The 20,026-nt window shown below is 38.0% G+C and overlaps 1 protein-coding gene across 9 annotated transcripts in view; it reads right to left on the bottom strand.

The window, feature by feature from the left end:
- Positions 1–12,522: 12,522 nt before the first annotated feature.
- The window catches only part of LOC136878689 (DNA repair protein XRCC4), a 113,735-nt gene continuing 106,231 nt past the window's right edge, over positions 12,523–20,026 (bottom strand). For all 9 annotated transcript variants that reach the window (XM_068228923.1, XM_068228916.1, XM_067152132.2 and 6 more), the window contains exon 5: positions 12,523–13,288. In XM_068228923.1, the coding sequence (XP_068085024.1) occupies positions 12,645–13,288 (644 nt within the window). In that variant the 3' untranslated portion in view covers positions 12,523–12,644. The remainder of the gene's footprint in view (positions 13,289–20,026) is intronic.

Raw genomic sequence — 20,026 nt, forward strand, 5'->3', positions numbered from 1 at the left:
CTCCTGGCGTATAAATACAAATTTAAACACCTTTGAAGTAAACGATAGGAATGAGATTGACCGTCCAATCGTTCACCTCTATAGTAAGGTCAACAACGCGCGGAATATGTCATTCGTATCACCAGAAATCCCGCACACTTGGCTACGCGCGACAATGGTGCTGGTCACATTGTTAACAATGACAGTGGCAGCAGATGTAATTTACCGCCAAGTAGCGCTCTTGCATCTTGCTATGGGTTCCAGAACATCTATAATAATAATAATAATAATAATAATAATAATAATAATAATAATAATAATAATAATAATAATAATAATAACCTAAATCCAACTGATATCACCCACCCTAATAATAATAACAATAATAATAATAATAATAATAATAATAATAATAATAATAATAATAATTGTACCGGGCGGTACACCTCCGCGCAGCTAATTCTAACATTGCACCAGTTGAAACTCCTCTACTGGAGGAAGCCTGAAATTTAACCACCATGTTGATTCTAAAGTTTCTCAGAAGATGTCACTATTGAAAATTTTGAAGAGTTCTGAACTGTGTCTTTTTCGATTTATATTTGTTTTCTCTGTAGTGAGAAGTGTGAATATTCTCTTCTAGATGGCACTACTGAAGAACTACAATTGTGCACCCTGGTGCGAAGTGAAGGAACTGTTTTTTGAGAAATTTTGTGTTCATAAGTTTGTTCTTTGTTAAATTTCTTTCAGTCATTTTTTGGGTTGGCAGTATAACCCTTCTCTTTCCGCTTGATTTGAATTTAGCCAATCCCGAATTTCTTTAATTAATTTTTGACCAATAATGCGTGTCTTCTCCGATATGTATATGTTGCTTGATCCTAACCAATAAAGTTGAGGGGGGCGTGGGTTCTCATTCATGAAACATCTCGAATTTTCCGCAAGGATATATAAACTGCTGATTTTCTTGTCTCCTGGCCACTTCAGTGTGATTATGTAGCAGGGGGCGGGAAGCGCCTCTTTCTTCGGGCAGCAGTTCATCCATCAGGTAATGGCCTTTTAACAACTTCTTTGCTTGCTAGCTCAGCAGTTTTTTTTTTGCTAGGGGCTTTACGTCGCACCGACACAGATAGGTCTTATGGCGACGATGGGATAGGAAAGGCCTAGGAGTTGGAAGGAAGCAGCCATGGCCTTAATTAAGGTACAGCCCCAGCATTTGCCTGGTGTGAAAATGGGAAACCATGGAAAACCATTTTCAGGGCTGCCGATAGTGGGATTCGAACCTACTATCTCCCGGATGCAAGCTCACAGCCGCGCGCCTCTACGCGCACGGCCAACTCGCCCGGTGCTCAGCAGTTTAACCCTCGGGGCAGGTTCGAAACTTTTATCATGTAACCTTCCTTTAAAATGTAAAAGACACTTGGTATAATATTCCGTCTCTTTAACTATAAATTGGGATAGAGAGTGCTAAACCCTCTCGAGCTCCCACTCCTATTGTTTTGAGGTGACTTTGTTTTCACAACCGTTTCTTCCTTTCTTATTGTAATTATGTCTTCTCATACAAGTCACCTCTTTAGCATGGGATTAGCCCTTGTGTAAGCGGCCTAGAGCCAAATAGGTTTTTATAAAAGGTGTGTTAGGAGTGCAAGTTACGCCTCCACTCAAACTGGTATTTTGGGGCCGTGCAATTGAACTGTTTCTTTATTGAATAGGCTTCAGTAGGTTGGGTATCATTACCCCTGTTCTTGTGTGCCCGGAGGGCAGCTTGAAAGTGGAGTTTGGAGTGGCCTTTGAATTGGCTTGAACTTTGAGAGCGGGTTGCTCTTTCTTAAATTTGGGTTTTGTGCCTCGAGCAGGCTTAACTGGTAATTGGGAGCTAGTGCTCCTTGGCATGATTGGGGTCCTGCCCCTTTGTTGAACCTTGTTCATAAGTAAAGTTGGGCTCATTGCCCAGGGATTGTGAATCTGGGGCTAGAAGCCCAAAATCCATTAAGAAATTGTAATTGTACTTTCTTAACTTATTGATATACAACTGAGTTCCTGTTATACTTGTTATTTCTTGACCTTGAAAAGAAAATATAACCTTTGATAAATTTTAAATTAACTTTAATTTCGTAAGTTGAGACCTGTTCATCCCAGCACCTTCTTTCACCTCTGCTGTTCCACAGATACCTCGGAACAATAATAATAATAATAATGTTCTGGACCGTCGTCAAATGTGCAGACCACGCTGGAAACGGGTCCTGGACGGGTAATGACTAAGAATGTAGTCCAGCCGCGGGTTCAGTACCGCCAAGGCACCCAAGAGGACACCACGCCGGATCTCCTCAAGGATTTGATCTATATTAAAAATTCTTATAGGAAAAGATGGCAAAGATTTAGGGACCCAACTGACCGGGTGGAATACCTGGACCTAGCCCGGGAAGTAGGAGATCGATTGCTGGAAAGAAAGATTGAAAAATGGGAGGAAACTTGCCGTAATCTATTAGAAAACGAGTCAGATCGCAAATTTTGGTGGATTCTCTCAGATAACCAGTCAGATCGCAAATTTCGGCAGATTATATATAAAACAATAAGCATTCAATTATAAATTTCAGTATAATACCGTAGCGAAGCATGGGTATCTTGCTAGTGCTAATATAAAAACAGTGTTTCAATTGATTGTTCTTTATAAAAAATTTATATTAGTACTAGCAAATGTACCCGTGCTTTGCTACGCTATTCTACATTGTATTCAAATATTGAAGTAAATACTGTACATGCAGTAAATAAGATTGTTTTAAAACTGCATGTGTCTCAGCGTTATCCGAGAAACAGCATGGGGAGGTCCCCATAGGTTTTTTCCAATGTAAAGTGTTTGTTACGGCTTTGTGATGATAATGGCAGGCGCACTTGCCTACTGCCATTCACAATCGAGTTGGGAAGTTTACATTATAATTGCAGGCCTCATTGCCTACTGCGCAGTCACAATCGATTTGGGGAGTTTTCGTTACAATGGCAGGCTCCCTTTCCTACTTCCGGAAAGATTACAGTTGAAGAGTTTTTATTATAATGGCTGGCAAATTCCCTACTACCAGTCAAAATTGAGTTGTGCAGTTATCATTATAATGACAGGCCCCTTTTCCTACCGCCAGCCAGTTTACTGTCAGTCACACCAAGTTGGTGAGTTCCCATCAAAATAGCAGGCCACTATTCACATTTTAGATGGGTACATTTTTTTATAATGGCGGGCACCCTTGCCTACAGCCAAACACAATTGGCTAGATGAGTTTTATTCAACACTGCATGCTCCCTTGCCTTCTGCAAGTCAAATCCAGAAGTGAATTATTCATTACAATGGTAGGCCTTCCTTATTAATGCCAGTTACACAGGAGTTGGAGAAGGACCCCATTCCTACTGCCAGTCAAAGACGGTGTGGGGAGTACTGATTACAATAGCACACACACCCTTTTCCGAACGCTACAAATCAACATCAGTGAATATATATAGATCGACATACGAAAGTATATGCATGTTTACAATATTGCAGACCTTCATTTACAGATTAACTGCTCCAAAATGGTACATCATATCAACAAAGGATTGTACCATAAGACGCCGGATTTAGCGGCCTAAATGGCTGGTCCTATGATATCTCATCCATTTATGGGCCAGACTGAGTTAGAAACGTTGAATAGGGTAAAATTTGTGTAAGATTATCTCACATTGCATTAATAATTATGTGACAACTACATACATAGCATTTGGCTCACATATGGCTACTGGGTGGGCCAATTTTCATATAGAGTTTGATGATTCTGTCTTTCCTATAAGTGTTTGAAGGTATGAATTATGCATGTGAAAAGAACAAATTTACTCAACATCAAGAAATGAGAAAAATCAAACGTAAAAGGGATACAGATACGAAACAGTCATAAGACAAAGGTTGTAGACCACTCCAAATTGAACGGAGATTGTACCATCTGTTATGTGATAGTACTTCCCGTTTATCCCACGAAATAGCTCGAAACGAAGGTCTGCACCATCATTAAAATTGCCTCCATATTTCAATATTCTTTGGAGATAAAAAGTGAAAAATTTAAAGATCGTGGAAGTTTCCCGTCCATTACAGGCTAAAATGTATAATTTTGCCAAATTTCAATTTTCTTGTTTGTTTGGCAGATTATGCAGCAATCTGGATTTTGGGCGAGGAGGGTAAAAATGAGGACTTTCAGGAAACTAAACCAAAAAAATATGCAGATGGTCATTATTACCCCTTAAATTGTTAGCTATATGAAAATTTCGCCAAAATAGTCAATGTACAGCCATACAGTTTTTACGATTTTATTTATATAGATAGATAAGGAATCTGCTCCACATACAATACCTTTTGGGCTATGTCCGCTCGACTTAATCTGCAAATACAAAGTATGTTACCGACCGTTCATGATATCTCCCTTATTAATCCTCCTGTCGAAAAAATGCACATGAAAAAAAAGTTTTAGAAATTGATTTCCATCAAGTTTGGTTGATTTCCAGTCAGGTTGGTCTTGTACTGTATATATTGTGGAAGAGTAAAATCACCATTTCGGTTCCCTAAAAACTGCCAGTCCATTCCGAACATGAAATGTTATTGACCTTTAAAACCTACCTTTGGACAGGTGGATGCTAAATATAAAGTTTGGATCAAATATCTTCAGTAGTTTTCAAGTTGTAAGAAATATGCTTTACACGCATCCACTCTGTCCAGTGGGACTTGTACCGAAAAACGGTCCGTTAATGATATCTCCCTTATTAATCCTCATATCGAAATGATGCACATGAGAAAAAAGGTTTAAATAAAAATTATTTTCTAAAATGCCATTTAAATAAAAATTATCATTATGAAACTGATCCAAAGATATAAATATATTTTCTAGGACATTCATGAGTTGCCTTTGCTAACCCTTTGCAGAATGGTCAAATCTTGATTGGAATGGCCAGCTCCGCTCATATGAATTTTCATGGAGGAAATCTTGCAATACTTTTTAGCATTAAGAGGTTGCAGTTATCAGGCTATAAAACTACAACCTGTCTGCCGAATGTAAGAAGACTTATACTGGGCGAAGGCAAACCCATATATGCCTAAGCCAGAAAAAAGATCACAGTTAGAAATTTAACAACATTGTGATTAAAAACTAAATGGCAATTAGTATTATGGGTTAAAAAAGACTTGAAAATCATGTTTCTTAAATAAATTTGTTACTTGAAAAATACCAGGATTATTGTAAGTGAAGGTTGAAAACTTTTTTTATGTGACTCCGGAACTGAGTTACAGCAGAGAGTATTTTTTTAAACCAATTTTTCCAATAATTCTCTTTATGGTGTCAATGCTAAACCCATTAAACTTAGCCAAGTTATGTATAAATTGCAATTCATTATTCAACTTTTTGCATGAAAGAGGTAAGTTGCATGATAAATGAAGCTATGATAGGCTGCTTCTTTATGAGTGTGGGATACAGAGAACTATTCTTAATAGTAATAGGTGAGAAAGCTGGCTTCCCGTAAACCTTATAGGCAAACTTACTGTATCTTGTTCTCGTAAAACAGCGACATCAAGGAAATGAAGAGAATGATCAATTTCATCTTCAAATGTGAATTTAATATTTGCAATTTCAGAAGTGGTGCGGGAATTCAGCTTCACACGATCAACCGTGTCCAGGGTGTATCGTGAATGGTTGAATGCGGATGTCACCGTCCACAACAGATGAACGACCGGCCGTCCAGCCACCCTCGATGACCGTGACCGGCGACATCTGAGATGGATTGTCAATTTTGACAGACGGTCAACCGTGCAACAAATCACGGCTTAATTCAACACAGGCCGTGCTAGACACGTCTCCCAGTGGACAATCCTTAGGAACATGGGTTCTATGGGGTATGGGAGCCGGTGCCGCACACGGGTGCCACTGTTAACCCAATGTCATCATGCACGACGCGCATTTGTCGCCAGTCACCAGGGATGGGCACTGGAACAATGGCATAACGAGATATGGTCGGACAAATCATGATTTCAACTGCACCATGTCAATGGGAGGCACCGTGTATGGTGCAGACCACGTGAAGCGATGGATCCCGCCTGCCTCGAAGGTGTGGTCCAGGGCGCTGGTGTCTCTGTTATGGTCTGGGGTGCATTTTCCTGGTATGGAATGGGCCCCCTAGTTGTTCTGGAAGAGACTTTAAATGGTACGCGGTATGTTGAGCTGCTCGGAGACCATCTCCACCCATTTTTGGCCTTCCAGCGCCCAGACGGTTCTGCGGTGTTTCAAGATGATAACGTGCTGCCACATCGCTCCCACGTCGCCCGGGAATGATTCCAGGAACATGCAGCGGAGGTCCAACGACTGCCATGGCCACCCAGGAGCCCCGATATGAACCCTATCAAGCATATCTGGGATGTCCTGGAACGCAGGCTCTGTGCCATGGATACTGCACCCACGAACAAACCAGCATTTGCGGCCGCTCTGCAAACGATTTGGTGTCAGCTGCGTCCAGAGGACTACCAGGGACTTGTTGACCCACTTCCATGGCGTTTCACTGCAGTTTGCAGGGCCAGAGGAGGCCCCACACGCTATTAGGTGACCATCCCATGACATTTGCAAAGTCAGTTTATATTCTTGTTTTAACCTTTGTTACTGCAAATATGACTATTGACGTGTCCCATATCACTGTATGATCAGTTGGATGAAATAAAATACAATACAATACTATAAAACATGCCATCTACATAACAGGCCCACAAATCCAGACCCTGTATTTGTTTAATAATCTTTGTGTATTCCAAATGGTCAAGATAGATGTTGTCTAATATACCCAAGTCTGGAGCCCTCATTAGACGACCTTGCTGTTGATATACTTTTTTGATTAAAAGTGAAATAGTTGTTACTGAGCATAAATTCAAGAATTCCTATGAAATTTTTAATCTCTGGCTTACTGAGATGACCGAGCAAGTTGGCCATGCAGTTAGGGGCATGTAGCTGTGAGCTTGCATTCGGGATATAGTGGATTCGAACCCCACAGTCGGCAGCCCTGAAGATGGTTTTCCATGGTTTCCCATTTTCGTACTAGGCAAATGCTGGGGCTGTACCTTGATTAAGGTCACGGCCACTTCCTTCCCACTCCTAGCCCTTTCCAAACCCATTGTCGCCATAAGACCTATACGCGTCGGTATGACGTAAAGCAACTTGTAAAAAAACTTCCTGAAATGATGTAGAATTGACAAATTATTCTTAACTGGGATATTGAAATACATATTTTTTTAAATACCAAAAGAGCAGATGGCATGGTGATTTAAAAAAAAAAAAAGTATTCGTTCGGGGCGGCGACCTAGAAAGATCTTTTGCCGCTACTTGCACCATATGTGAGGAACCTGCGTGTATTTTGTAAATGGCGGAAGTGTGAAGTGGTGGATGTGAGGAAAGGAACATTAAAGATGACACATACACCCAGTCCCCAGGCCAGGGATATTAATCATTTACAATTAAACACCCCTGACCTGGCCAGGAATCGAACCCGGGACCACCGGGTGACAGGCGGACGCATTGCCCCCTACACCGTGGGGCCGGACATGGTGAGGTGTTACTTTAGAACTTCTTCATTTATTACAAAAATCAATAGGATTCCTTACGGGGGATTTATTATCAAAGACATAATGTTTCTTAAGAAATTTGTGCAAAAATTAAGACATTCTATATGTCAGACTGTTCCTAAAATTAATAATAGGTCTAATAGGGACTCTGGCCTTATGTATTTTAGGTAAAGTTCTGGCTGCAGGTAACCCTAGGTTCATGTTAATCAAATTTTGAGTCTCCTGTTCATTCAAAATAAAGGAAGAACTTTTAAGAAGAATCTTAAGACTGCGTTGAATACAAGCCATAGGATCTTTATTTATTAAGAGTCATCCAAAGATAAATGAAAGGCTTCAGTTTTTTCTATGTAGTCTTCTCTATCCATAATTGTGCAACCTTTGTCTGCCTTAGTGATTATTACATCACTCTGCCGTACTTTTTGCAAAAGTTTCCCATTTCATTTATTGGTACTATACTGTAAGAAAAATTGGCTTTAACATTGTTTACAAGGGCAGGAAGGTTCTTTTTTAACTTCATGTCTTATATCATTCTGTTGATTGGTAGGAAGCTTCTGGATGTGGACTTGACCTCAGCAATGGTGGTTATGAGGTCCCTATCTTTATATAGATTAGGTCAATTGAATTTCAGACCTTTATTAAGAATGCAAATCTCAAAGTCCAAAAAATGAGAGCCAGGTTTTTGGTGATCCATCTCAGTAAGCCAGAGATCAATGATTTCATAAGAATTCTCAATTTGTGCTCAACAACTATTTCACTTTTAATCTACTGTAAATGACATTTTAGAAAATAAAAGTCCTTTATATGACCAAATCCCGTCTTTCCTTGATTTGCTGGGAACTAATAATATTTTCGTGTGGCTATTTCTAGCCGAGTGCAGCCCTTGTAAGGCAGACCCTCCGATGAGGGTGGGCGGCATCTGCCATGTGTAGGAAACTGCGTGTTATAGTGGTGGAGGATAGTGTTGTGTATGGTGTGTGAGTTGCAGGGATGTTGGGGACAGCACAAACACCCAGCCCCCGGGCCATTGGAATTAACCAATGAAGGTTAAAATCCCCGACCTGGCCGGGAATCGAACCCGGGACCCTCTGAACCGAAGGCCAGTAAGCTGACCATTCAGCCAACGAGTTGCTGGGAACTAATAAAGCTGGATTCGTTGTAACTAAAAAAATACCTCCCCTACATTTTCCTCACTAGCACATCTTCCCTTTCTCCTTCCTTCACCTCCCTCTTCCAATCAAGCTCCCTTACACACCAAGGCACACGGTTACAACACTAGACGTGCAACAGAAGCCACACCACTTGAGGGGCATCAGCTGTGAGAAATTAAAAAAAAGGGGATGAGTGTGTTTTCTTGTCTCTTACTGTTTACACTTTAGTCTCACATCATATTTTCAGGGTTTTCCTTTTCTTCTTCTCCTTATTCTTCTTGCAGACACCCAAATAGAATGCCGCATTCTGCAACATTTTCCACAACAGTTTACAAGATCTGTATTATTTAATGCACCTTTATTTCAACCTTGAGGAGTCCCCTCTTCTATACAATTTAGATTAATCACTACCCTAATGATCATTTTGAATTGTCTACAAGATTATCATGAACAATGGATTCAAAACGAGACCAATTTTACATAGATGATTCTACCTCACAGATTTTTAAAAACGTGTATTTTTAAGTATAGCAAGAACAAGTGTATGTGTGTTTTTCTGTTCTTTAAAGACTTCTATATCAGTGTTTTTATGTACTTGTTTCTGATCTTACAGGACATAAGTACATGTTTGTTATTTATAGGAATCATGAGTTTATGACAACTCTTTACTGCCTTATGCTGGAAATAAGTGCCTGATGATGTCTCAAAGAGATGAAATATGTCCTGCAAATATTTTTGGCAAATGTAACTTAATCGCTAATGTGATTACATTATGTGCTGCAAAGATAGAAACTTCAAGTATTTCTATTTTGAAGTAATTGTTAGAGGTACGAAGAAAATACATATGAAGTTTCTTGTAGAAAATTTAAATTTAATGCCACATGGCACACTTCGTTTTTTGATAGATCCAAATAATTACCTCTTATTTTAGTTGCTTTTCTTTTTTGCTATTTACTTTATGTTGCACCGACACAGACACGTCTTATGGCGATGATGGGACAGGAAAGGCCTAGGAATGGGAAGGAAGCGGCCGTGGCCTTAATTAAGGTACAGCCCCAGCATTTGCCTGGTGTGAAAATGGGAAACCACGGAAAGCCATTTTCAGGGCTGCCGACAGTGGGATTTGAACCCACTATCTCCCAGATGCGAGCTCACAGCTGCGATCTCTTAACCGTACGGCTAACTCGCCCGGTTTATTTTAGTTGATGTAGGGCAACAATTGCCCAAATTTGCGACACACCCCCTGTAAAATCCCCAACTAGTTTGAAATGGTGAAATGTATCCCTTGAGTGACTCAGGATTTCAAGCTATATCCTTACCAAATTTCAGATGAATTGGTCCAGTAGTTTTTGAGCCTAACTGGAAAAAACAAACAAACAAAACAAACAAACACCATCTCATTTATATTAATAGTACAGATTAGCAAAGATTAAACGGTATTAGATGAATAAGTGCAAAGAAATATAAAATGAAACAATGTGCATGTTATTGTCATGTCTCAAATAATTTGCATGGGACTGTAGGAGTAACTATACAAGAAGAGATCTTTATTGGGGAAATCATATTCATGAGGTTGTAATTAAAGGTTATACATCTCTTTATGTGGTTATGAGGGTATTTAGGGGTAGTAGTAAAGTTGTAAAGGAGAAGATGTATGTCACGGGTAAGACCTCAATTAAGAGTACGGTGCCACTATATGGGTTCCTCACCAGGATTAATTGATTTCAAGATCTGGAAGAGATCCAAAAGAAAACAGCACAATTTGTTCTGGGTGACTTCTGACAGAAGAGCAGCATTACTATCAAAGGGTAGAGAAAGGTCCACCTATTCAGTTCCATTAGCTTAATATAGTGTTCTATATTACTGGTACTAGTTTTGATCTTATGTACATTGGGTCATCTTCAGCCATGATTGGAAAACATAGTATGTTTACATACAACCAATAATAAAGAATATAATTTCGAAATGTCTTAATTTAAAATCTAAGTCTGTAACATTGATAATGTCTGACTGCACATTTAAAATTGAAACCAAATGACACATCAAAACTGTTGCAGCTGGTGTTGAACCATGTCATCGTTCTTATAGTAACCAAGTGTTCTTGAGTCGATCTGGGAGTTGGTGTTCCTTATCTGTATAACTGAGCAATTTGATTTATAAATTATATCTTGTTTAATTGTAACATGAGTAATGGTTTTTATGTAGCTTGAAGGGGAACATTTACAACTTGAATAAGTATTCCTTTTCATCAGATGTAGTGATCTATTGTTTAATTTGATTTCAAGTGAATGCCACTACATTCCTCATAAATTGTGTGCACTTGGCACGGACACCAACAATTCATAACTTATGAGATTATGAAAAGAGTAACATTGCTAACTTTGGGCTGGGAAGACTTGGGAGTAAGGAGACAAGCTGCTCGACTAAGTAGCGGGCCTAAGTTCCAAGCTGTCAGTGGAGCGAAGGCATGGAATGACATTAGTAGATGAATAAGCCTGAATGCAGTTTTTAAAAGAAGCAAAGATCATAATATGAAGATAAAGTTCTAAGTCAAGAGGACAAATTGAAGCAAACAATCATTAATAGGTGGACGAGTTAGGGATCAAAATACTTTATCAAGGGAGATATACGATTAATTTCAAACTCCTCTGAAAACATTTAAGAAAAGATTTGGTAAATGAACGATAAATGAACGATAGGGAATCTAGCACCTGGGTGACAGCAGATCAGTGGTAATTGTTTGAATGACTCGTAGAAGAAAAGTGCATTTAAAAAATGAAAACAGAACCCAAGGACCAGTAACAATACTCAAAAAAGAAATTCTGGTATATAATTAGAAATATACAGTCTGTAGGAATTACTCAATTATTTGTACAAAGAAAGAAACATCCCTTCTGCTGGACTCCTAAATAAGAGAACAGTTAAAACTAATAAACCCTAACCCAGGGCTATCGTATAAAAACTGACCGGTGATAACTGTTTTGCATGCGAGACAGTTCAAGGAAAGGTTACTCAAAAGTGGAGGAGGAACAGTTGTTTGCAGTGTTGCCATACTAAGATTTTCAATGATTGCTCAGTCTACAACATCAATGTTTTGGGTTAAGTGTTAATTTCTCGAAGAGGATTAAAATGTGTAACAGACAATTTCAAAAGCAAATGCCAGAAATGTATGGAAAATGATGGCAGGTAGTTCCAGCCTGTCCTTGTAGCACGTTGATGAGATATAACTTTTTAAGTGCATTAAAATTTACTGGACTGTCACACTAGTATTGCTGCCACTGACACTCATGTAGAGCGGATGCTAAGAGTGAGAGCTAATGGTCGAAGCAGTTGTCGTGACTGCTTCGCCATCAGATAATTGAATGACTCTGATGGAAAATCCAAGAAATCTTACTGAAGCTTACAGAAACCAAAAACAGTCATTTCAAAACATATGCATATTTTGGGATGAATACAATGCAATAATTCTATGAAATAAAGAAATAAGTAAATTAAGGTTTTTGATAAAATTAACATTGTTCAGGAGAGAAAAGAGGAGATTTGTTTTAGATAAATTCTAAATGAAGCAGACAAAATATATAGAAATAAAGGTACCCAAAAAAATATTTGAGAAGAAAGACAGAGTTGTGGGATGGACAGCAGACTTTGGTATGATGGTAAATGGGATGAAAAGTTAGGGTGAAAGTTTCACCAAGTTTCAAAGACTGTGTTAATGGAGTGAAAGTACCTAATAGGGTTCTGCATAAAGAGAAAACCTTATAACATTTAAATATCATATATTTACACATTATGGACTGTTAAAAAATGTATGAATTTATTCAGTTATACATTAAATAAGCAATATTACGGATTAAAATACTTTGATAATGTATTATTATAACTTGTTTGCCATGAAACAAAACAACACTTCATAACAATCATTTGTCATCTGCAAACAAGAACTGAGTGTCAAACAATTGAGTCTGATCATCAGCATGAGCAACAAGAACTTCTTCACATGGCTTATCTCGTTTACTGCTAGCAACTCTCCTAGGTAGTATCGTAAGATTATTGTTCACTTTCATTGAGGTTTCATCATCCTTAGTATCCTCATCCACATCTGTATCACTATCATAATGATAAGCATCCTTGCTTGACCGTGGACTAGATAGAGTAGGAGACTTAGCTGGGCACTTCCTCTTAGGCAAAACTGAAGGAGCTGTGTGGTTAGGCTCATGTGAAGCAAATGCTCCCTCAATGTCTGTGTCACTATCATTACTTCTCTCTGGACTTGGTGAGCGAGAACATTTTATTGGACGTTTCCTTCTAGGGACAGAACCCAAACTATGACTTGGTATGGAGTTCTTGCAAGCAACTGGAGGATCATCTAACTCTTCCTCTAAGACTGTATCACTGTCTTCATAACGGGTGTCTCCATTACCTAATTCTAGTTTCTCTCTAGAAAATGGACCAGACTTCTTGTGTAGTGTTCTCTTAGGAACAGTAGAATCATGCCATTTTTCAGACCGTTTGTTAGTCTGAGACTCACTGAAATCAGGTGCTTGAAGTTCTGGCTTCTCACCTGCGGAAAAGAACCATTTGTAAATTCAATACATCTGTACATTGTAGAGTAATAAAGGCCTACTACAAACCTTTCTCATTAAGCAAGGCAAAGAAATACTGTAACATCATACAAATGTCTGACAAGGGTCAAGGAGAGAAAGTTGGTGAAGAAAATTGTTCGCAGGTAGCAGTGTGTGATAATTTAAATTATATGATTTTTTAAATAAAAATCCATGATTTAAATATTGATTTTATAATAAATATCTATGATTAAAATTAGTTAGCTTAGCTTAACTTATACTCATCTTATTACCTGCCTTTTTTTTTTTTTTTTTTGCTAGTGGCTTAACTTCTTACCGACACAGATAGGTCTTATGGCGACGGTGGGATAGGAAAGGCCTAGGAGTTGGAAGGAGGCGGCCGCGGCCTTAATTAAGGTACAGCCCCAGCATTTGCCTGATGTAAAAATGGGAAACCATGGAAAACCATCTTCTGGGCTGCCAAAACTGGGATTCAAACCCACTATCTCCCGGATGCAAGCTCACAGCTGCGCGCCCCAAACCACACAGCCAACTCACCCAGTATTACCTGCTGTCCATTGTTCAAATTCATATAAAAATCAACTATTTTAATGATTCATATAGGCTACATTTGAAATGTCGTATTTGAATGGAATTTTTTACTTTTTAATTTTTGTTTCCTGATGAGAAAATTCTTCTACTTTACGAAAATACACATGGTTTTTATATATTTTGTGCATAAATATGCTCAGAGAATTGATTTAAATGGATCAGTGCTCCCATGTCTCGGTCTGAGCTGCACAAAGAACTTCATAGTTCTTTTAAATTTTTTTTAAATTCCAGTTTGGCACTCGTTGCAGGATAGCTCTACAGATGGCCCCGTGTGTGAATTTTTTGTATACAGAGGTAATGATAGTGGTAATGGCAGTTTCAATGGTTACCAAATTTACATGTTTTGAGTGAAAATATTGTGACGTTTCCTGTTTACTTGCGTGTCTTTGGGTATAAATTCATTATCATGGAATCTAAATATGAAAATGTGAAAAATAAAAGATGGTGACAAATTTCTCAATGGGAAAATCAAATGATCAGAAATGTGCCTTTCAAGAAATTAAACTCAAATTGATAACAATAATATTACTTGCAATTTTTTTTTTAGAAACATTTGTACGGAATTTGGAGTTGACAAGTACAGTCACATCACAGCCAACAAGATCATATAGACCATCTGTACTCTAACACCCCTCTTTGATAATATGTCTTTCAGTCATGCCCATCCATCAGTGCTTCACAAAACAGCCTGCTTGGTTGCTAGGTAACATTGCATTACACACTTTGTATTGCTAATTTCATGACGAACATGTTGTAAAATTCTGATATGCTACACAATTCCCTCCGCTCCATTAATCTTAGAATTCAGAAAACATGTAAGTATGTTGCGACCTGGCTATACTCTTCCACCATCTGCTGCAGTAGCAGGACCCCTTCTCGAAGAAATTGATCAAAGTGAGAAAGATACGTAGTTTCAAGGATTTATTTGGGCGTACAGTTTGTATGAGCTTAGAGGATGGTCAAATGTGCATAATGAGCCCATTGTGTGTGTTACAGTGATCAGTGAAAATGGGAATATACATCTGTTCAACACAGTTGATACATTTGGGCATCCCCACACACACGACTATTAAACTGAACTTACAACAATTTCAATGAAAAATTGTGATAGCGAATTTGTAATGTGAGAAGATTCGTTACAGACAGTGCAAGCAATATGGCAAAAATGAGGAGTGCTCTCAAAGTAAGAAAAAATATTGATATAATTACATGTGGTTACACAGCTCATATTTTGAATCTTCTCTCCCAGGATCGTACCAAGGACATTTAAATTAAAAAGGGAACATGTAGTAGAAAATCTGAAATACTTCTGCAATAATAATTTTCCCAATGCAAAATTTAGGAGTGAAGGATGGCAATCAATCTTGCCTCAAGAAGTCTGATGGAATACATTGTCTGATTGCCTTCAATCTTAAATTAAAAACTGGCCACTACTTGTGAAGATTTGTGAAGAAAATAGGGACAGGATTCAAGATTCCATTAAGAGAGAGGTAAGTGAGCTTCAAATAAAGTGAAGTGCTGAAGACATTTTAAATGTGTTAAAACCAATAGCACTGGCTCTTGATGTAACCCAGAGAAGTGACTGTACCATCAGACAGGCAGTGAAAGTGTGGAAAAAACTAATGACTTGGAGGAATCACAAGCGTTAAGGAAATCTGGAACTAATGACACCAAAACTAAGATGTTTGAAAAGCATTATAATCAAGCATTGACTGCACTGCACTTTCTGGCTTTCCTTTTTCACCCAGAATCAAACAACTCAGAATATGTTTTACATCCATCTGAGCATGAATGTGCATTTCAATTTGCCCAGGAAAATTACGTGGAAACTTCGTATCTATCAATACTTGTGAAATATCAAGCAAAATTTCAAACTTTCATTCCAGCAATGTTCACCAATGGAGTGGTGCAAGGTATATCTGCTTTGCAGTTGTGGAAATCTCAAGAAAATGCCATTGGCAAGTTGGTAATAGACAAAGTTATACAACTGTTGACAGCTAGAGCATCATCCACTGGTGTCAAATGTGTGTTTTCAATGTTTGGTGTTGTTCATTCTAAGTTAAGGAACAGGCGTGGTGTAGACAAAACTTCCAAGTTTGTGTTTTTGTGTATGTACTTAAATAAGGAAGCTATAAATGTGCCTGAAGATGAAGAACTTGTTTAGAAACAGACTTGGTGTAAAGAAAAGTTTCTAGTTTATGCTTTTATCTACAAGAATAAGTCATGAGAAAGAAAAACTAGTTGGAAAAATATGTTGTAATATAACAACATTTGAAATATTGTTAAAACACAGAATTTACATAAAACCCTCATTATTCATCTTAGGTACTCAATAAACAACGAACATAGGCCTACATCAATTTGAAAATAATATCAAATGATTTGTAAAATTGCAAAATTGAAGAAAAACCAGATACAAATCAAATAAATGGAAGGGAGAAAAGGGAGGAGAGGAAGTAGGTTCAGCAGCTGTCAGGAAAGATAGGGCTGATCAGGAGGGGAGGGGATCAAATGAGGTGGATAGGGTTAAGGCTCTGATCATGGGGGATTCCATTGTTATACATGTGGGGAAAGTGTGTGGAGGAAAGGGAACCAGGGTTGAGTGTTATCAGGAATTAGGTTGAGGCAGATGCTGAGGAAAGTAGAAGGAGGTGTGGGAGGACAAGGTGGTAGTGTTTCACATTGGTACCAAAAACGTAAGGCAAGCAGGTATAAGTACCAACATAGTTGGGGATGTGTGGGATCTGGTAAATGCAGTTAAATACTGCATAGGAGGGATACTGACTGGAGGGTGATTGGGGATTTAAATGAGACTATGGAGTGGGTATGTGGGAAATTGGAAGTGAAATTTCTAGATCCTAATGGGTGGGTAGGAGATAGAATTTTGTGCTCAGATGGCCTTCACTTAAACCGCAGTGGTACGTATAAGTTAGGAAATTTATTTGGAAGGGATATAGGGAGATACATTCAGAGAAACGGGGTGGTCTAGGGAGCGGTGATAAGAGTACAGGGATCTGGGAAGTCAACTAGGCACGACATAAAAATGTTAGTGTAAAGTTTTGTAAAGAAAGGAATAGAATTAATTTAATAGGTATATACTTACGAGATATTGTAATAGGAGTTGAATCATAGCTGGGAAATGATATAATGGATGCAGAAATTTTCTCATGGAACTGGAGTATGTATCATAGAGGTAGGATAGGAATGGTGGAAGGGGGAGTATTCATTCTGGTGTAAGAAGAATTTGCAAACTATGAAAAAGTTAAAGATGACAAACATGAAATTCTATGTGTAAGGCTCATTTATACAGATAATAGGCAACTTGATGTCTTTGGAGTGTACAGACTGCGCAAGGGTAGCACTGACGCTGATTCAGAATTATTTGATAAGATAATCAGCTAGGTGGAAAACAACATGGAAAGGAATGTGATTGTAGCAGGATATCTCAATTTACTGAATGTCAATTGGGAAGGTAATGCAAACAAGAGGAAGCATGACCAACAAATGGCAAATAAGTTAATATGGGAAGGACAGCTGATTGAGAAAGTGATGGAACCAACTAGAGGGAAGAATATCCTGGACGTGGTGCTGGTAAAACCTGATGAGCTCTATAGAGAAACTGATGTAATAGATGGTATTAGTAATCACAACACTGTTTATGTCGTAGTTAAAAATAAATGTGATAGAAAGGAAGGTCGTAAAAGTAGAACTATTACGTAGTACCATATGGCTGATAAAGCAGGCATGAGAGAGTTTAAAAAAAGTAACCACGATCGGTGGAAAACGGTAAATAAAAATATAAACAGACTCTAGGACGGGTTTAAAGCAATTGTTGAGGAATGTGAAAACAGGTCTGTACCATTAAAGGTGGTAAGGAATGGTTAAATACCCACCTTATTATAATAGAAAAATAAAGAGACTAAGGCCGGTATTCATAGTTGGCGACTTATTTGTCTAATAAGAATGACTTAACAAAGTTGTACTTATTCGTGAAGTCGACTTAAACACTTCTCGTATTCATAGTCGCTGGTCAAGTTCTACTTTGCTAAGCTAGACTTGATAAAGCGTTACTTAGATGTAGATGGTCTGCACAATTAAGTCGAGCTTTATAGTATGAGAAATAGCAAAGCCATGATCGCAACAGCTGAATATGCGAGTCATCCTTCAGACATGGCCAACTAGATCTACGCTATGCTCCTTATTCCGAGCACACCTACCAATCAACATCTTTATCATCTGATGGCCAGGCAGGCATCAATTTTTGAAAATGAGACAAGGTCTCTCATAGTGAATTGGCACTGCTGGTGGCTCCAAGTAGCCTACGCAGTGGCCTCCACGGTATGCACTAGCCATGCATCTTGGTAGGAGTGCTATTTACCAAACTGATGAGCCCAACTTAGCACACTGGGGTGAAACGCTGGCAACCAGGAATGAGTTAGCTGGAAAATTTATAATGTCCAATAACAGACCAACTATATTGGTATTAAAAATATACTCATTCCGAACAAATATTTCAGGTTCCATATGGCAATCAACATCTTTATCATAAGTGGTATGTTCCAAGGTGTCAGCGGAGAGATGGCGTTGAATGACATTAGTAGACAAATAAGTGTGAGTGGTGTCTTTAATTAAAAGTAGGAAAGATCACAATATGAAGATAAAGTTGGAATTCAAGAGGACAAATTGGGGCAAATATTCATTTACAAGAAGGGGAGTTAGGGACTGGAAATACTTACCAAAGGAGAAGTTCAATAAATTTCCAATTTCTTTGCAATCATTTAAGAAAAGCCTAGGAAAACAACAGATAGGGAATCTGCCACCTGGGCAACTGCCCTAAATGCAGATCAGTAGTGATTGATTGATTGACTGACTGATTGATTGAACCATTCACACATTCATTCAGTCGGTCATTCTTTCATCCATAATGGAATGTTCTCTCCTTAGCTGCTGGGGTTCCATAGCAGAAAGCTGAGGTCATTCATTCAATTCCTTTCATTCATTCAATCACTCATTCATTAATGAATGCTCTCTCCCCAGTTGGTGGATATCCGTGACTGGGAGAGAAGAGTGTTTCTTCATTCATTCATGCATGAACACAACTCTATCATAAAATCATTCATTCACCAATTCATGCAGTCATTCATTTGCTCATTCAATTCATTCATAATGTATGTTGTAATTTAGGTCTATAGAGATTTGTGACACAAAAGCACTAATTCAACTTAGGAAGAGTAAGATACATGCCCTAGACTATATAACACTGTTAAAATCTAGGAAAGAAAGAAAGAAAGAAAGAAAGAAAGAAAGAAAGAAAGAAAGAAAAACAAATAAATAAATAAATAAATAAATAAATAAATAAATAAATAAATAAATAAATAAATAAATAAATAAATAAACTACAATTTAGAAATTGGGTGGAAATAGTCAACAAGTTTAATTGTACTGTTTAATGCAGTAATAGATAACTTGTAATAAGGAAAAGCATGCATGTATCAAAGCATAATTTGGATTACAATAATGATTACTCCCTACTCAGTTTGTTTCAGGTGATCCAGAACTGGGGGATGGAAGTATTCTATTCTATTGCAAAAATCATTGAAATGAAAAGATTTAACTTTGTTATAGTTCACACATTGTTAACAGTCTGATAAATATAATGCAATTAACTGTATAAATGAAAAACATAGACCAAAATTTGACATCTTTGTGAAATTTTGGTCGAAAGCTTCAGCACTAAGATGTCTGTTAATTGAACCTGATATATCCTGAAAAATTTTATCAAAATTGTCATTGGTGATCTTCCTGGATAAAACTCATATTGGTATCCTGAGAGATGGTTGAAAATACATCAATAAAACACATACTTCAAAATTTTGGCTGGAGCACAGATAATCAAAATCGCCCAGTAAATTTTAAATTTTTGTACAGTTGGCTGACTTCAATATTTGGGATACCCTACTCAGTTTCCCTGAGTCAAGGAATATCTGACCTCATTATCAATCCATCTGGTCCACTATATTTACTAGTTTTTTTAATACTCTTTGATATCTATTGGATCAAGTACTAGTACTATACAGTTAGATGTTATTAACTTTCCTGAATTTGTGATACTAGATGAAGGAGAC

This window comes from Anabrus simplex, chromosome 1 (assembly GCF_040414725.1).
Source record: "Anabrus simplex isolate iqAnaSimp1 chromosome 1, ASM4041472v1, whole genome shotgun sequence".
NCBI classification, from domain to species: Eukaryota; Metazoa; Arthropoda; class Insecta; order Orthoptera; family Tettigoniidae; genus Anabrus; species Anabrus simplex.